Genomic DNA, 2,500 nt, shown 5'->3' with positions numbered 1-2,500 from the left:
TTCTTGATACTTTAAGTTTGTATAAAATTATATATTACATAAAAAATTTTAAAATATATTTATATGTATATATAAACTTGTATAAATATAAAAAATAAAAAATAAAAAATAAAAAAATATATATATATTATATATATATATATAATGAATTATAATTAGCAAAAAAAAAAAAAAAAGAACTATAAAAAGAAATATTCTGTTACACATTATGTATATATATATATATATATATATATTATGTATCTATTTATTCCTTATTTATATTTCTTATTCATGTTATTTTTGAATTACCCCAATATATTATATTCTTAATGACATTATTTTTTGTTTAATATATATAATCATATATTTATTCATACATTTAAATATATATATATAATTTTATATATATATATATTATGTTATATATGTATAAAAAATAATATTTTTATTTTAAACTATATATATCCTGTTTCATAAATTTATATTTTCATATGTAACCATTTTATTATATTTATGAATAGGATAATAATTGAATTTTTTTTTCCTTTTTTTTTTTTTATTATTTTGAGCTATAAACTTATTGAACTATGATGGAACATGTATATAATTTGAATATATTTATGATTTATAAAATATGGGGAATTCATTCTAATCCTTTTGTTTCAACATAAACTATATTATAATCCTTATTTCTGTCCTCTTATTTTTCTACAATAATTTCGTTACCTATATAAAAAAATGAGCGATAAAAAAAAGAGGGGGAGGGACGTGACAAATACATTATAACATTGAAAATACAAACGTGAACACAATTAAATATAAATATGTATATGTATATATTGTACATATGTATGTATATTTATTTATGTACATTTCTAATGTTTACTTTTGTATAATATATAGGTAGATAATTGTGTCTTTCCATTGAAATCTGCATAATCATAAACACTTGCCTTATTCTAAAAAATAAAATATATATATATATATATATATATAACAATCATTTTGTTTAAATAATCAAAATATATATTGTTACGTTGTCTCTTATTTGCACATCAGCTCCATTTTCTATCAATAATTTAACGATCTTATAAAAAAAAATATGATAAAGCATATATAAAAATAATAAAAACTGGTACACATATTAATTATATGTGAACTATAATGTATATATATATATATATATATATATATATGTATGTGTGTATATATTTATGTTTATTTTTTATTTTTTTGAAAATATTTCATTATGTAAATTATGTCAAAGGTATATATGCTTTATTACATCATAATGTTTGTATATTATAGCATAGAAAATGGGAGTTTGTCCTTCCTAATAATAATAAATTAAATAGGAATAATGTATATATGTATAAATATATGTATATAAATATATGTATAAACATATATATATATATTTATTTATTTATTTATTTATTTATATATATACATTGTCTTTTATATCTATGTCAGCTTTATTTTCAATAAGAAATTTAGCTATATTTATATGTCCATATTTAACACATATATGAAGCGGTGACATTCCTTTGGAATCCTTATGATTTATATTACTTCCTTTTTTTAAAATTAATCTAGCCATTTTTAAACTTCCATTTCTACAAGAATACCAAAGAGCTGTCCTATTATGCTATATTTTTATTACAATCAGTAGAAAGAAAAAATATATGTATATATATATATATTTTACACAACATATAAGATGTATTAATATCAACACAAGTAAAAAGATATGATCTTTTTTGTTTTAATCAATATAATATGTATATATATATATATATATATTTATTTATTTATTTATTTATTTATTTATATTTATTTTATTAGTTGTGCTCACGGGAGGTTGAACATAATCGCCCAAGGGAATCTGCAATTTAGACAAGGAAACCACATCCTCATATATGCCTACAAAAAAAAAAAAAAATATAAAAATATAAAATATGAAATATGAAATATAGCATATAAAATATAACATATAACATATAAAATATAACATATAAAATATAAAATATAAAATATAAAAGAAGAGTATATAAAAATTTAATAGAACGAATAATATATATTATACCCTTTCGAGCAGCGACTAGCAATTTGACTCTCTCTTCCTTAACAAAGAAATATACATATATATATATATATATTTATTTATTTATTTATTTATATATTAAGAATAATTATAATCGCACACAATTTTTTTTTTTTTTTTTTTTTTTTTTTGTTTTTTTTTCATGACAAAAATTATTTTTCTTTATATAATTAGACATAACGTTATATATGAACATTTTACTGTTGCCATTATATATTTGAAGAATTTTTTTTTTTTTTTTTTTTTTTTTTTTCCTTTTTCTCCTTTATATATTATTGTTATGAAATCTTCTGTATCTTAAAATTCACGGTATGTTATGCATATTTATAAAATAACCATGAATTAATATATATATATATATATATATATATATATATGTAATTATATTAAATTTGTTTATATATATATATTTTT

General features: G+C 16.8%; 1 protein-coding gene across 1 annotated transcript; it reads right to left on the bottom strand.

Annotated features, from left to right (window-relative positions):
* Positions 1 to 682: 682 nt before the first annotated feature.
* Positions 683 to 2,296, bottom strand: PF3D7_1010500 (ankyrin-repeat protein, putative; the record flags this gene model as incomplete). The annotated part of the gene is made up of 8 exons (XM_001347351.2): positions 683 to 708; positions 869 to 941; positions 1,019 to 1,069; positions 1,268 to 1,315; positions 1,433 to 1,630; positions 1,838 to 1,905; positions 2,069 to 2,105; positions 2,288 to 2,296. 8 exons carry the CDS (start codon positions 2,294 to 2,296, stop codon positions 683 to 685), a joined length of 510 nt encoding a protein of 169 aa, XP_001347387.2.
* Between the last annotated feature and the right edge of the window lie 204 nt (positions 2,297 to 2,500).

The sequence above is a fragment of the Plasmodium falciparum genome (assembly GCF_000002765.6).
Source record: "Plasmodium falciparum 3D7 genome assembly, chromosome: 10".
In the NCBI taxonomy this organism is placed as follows: domain Eukaryota; phylum Apicomplexa; class Aconoidasida; order Haemosporida; family Plasmodiidae; genus Plasmodium; species Plasmodium falciparum.
The sequence above is the reverse complement of the archived record's forward strand: the minus strand, read 5'-3'. Positions and strand labels throughout refer to the sequence as shown.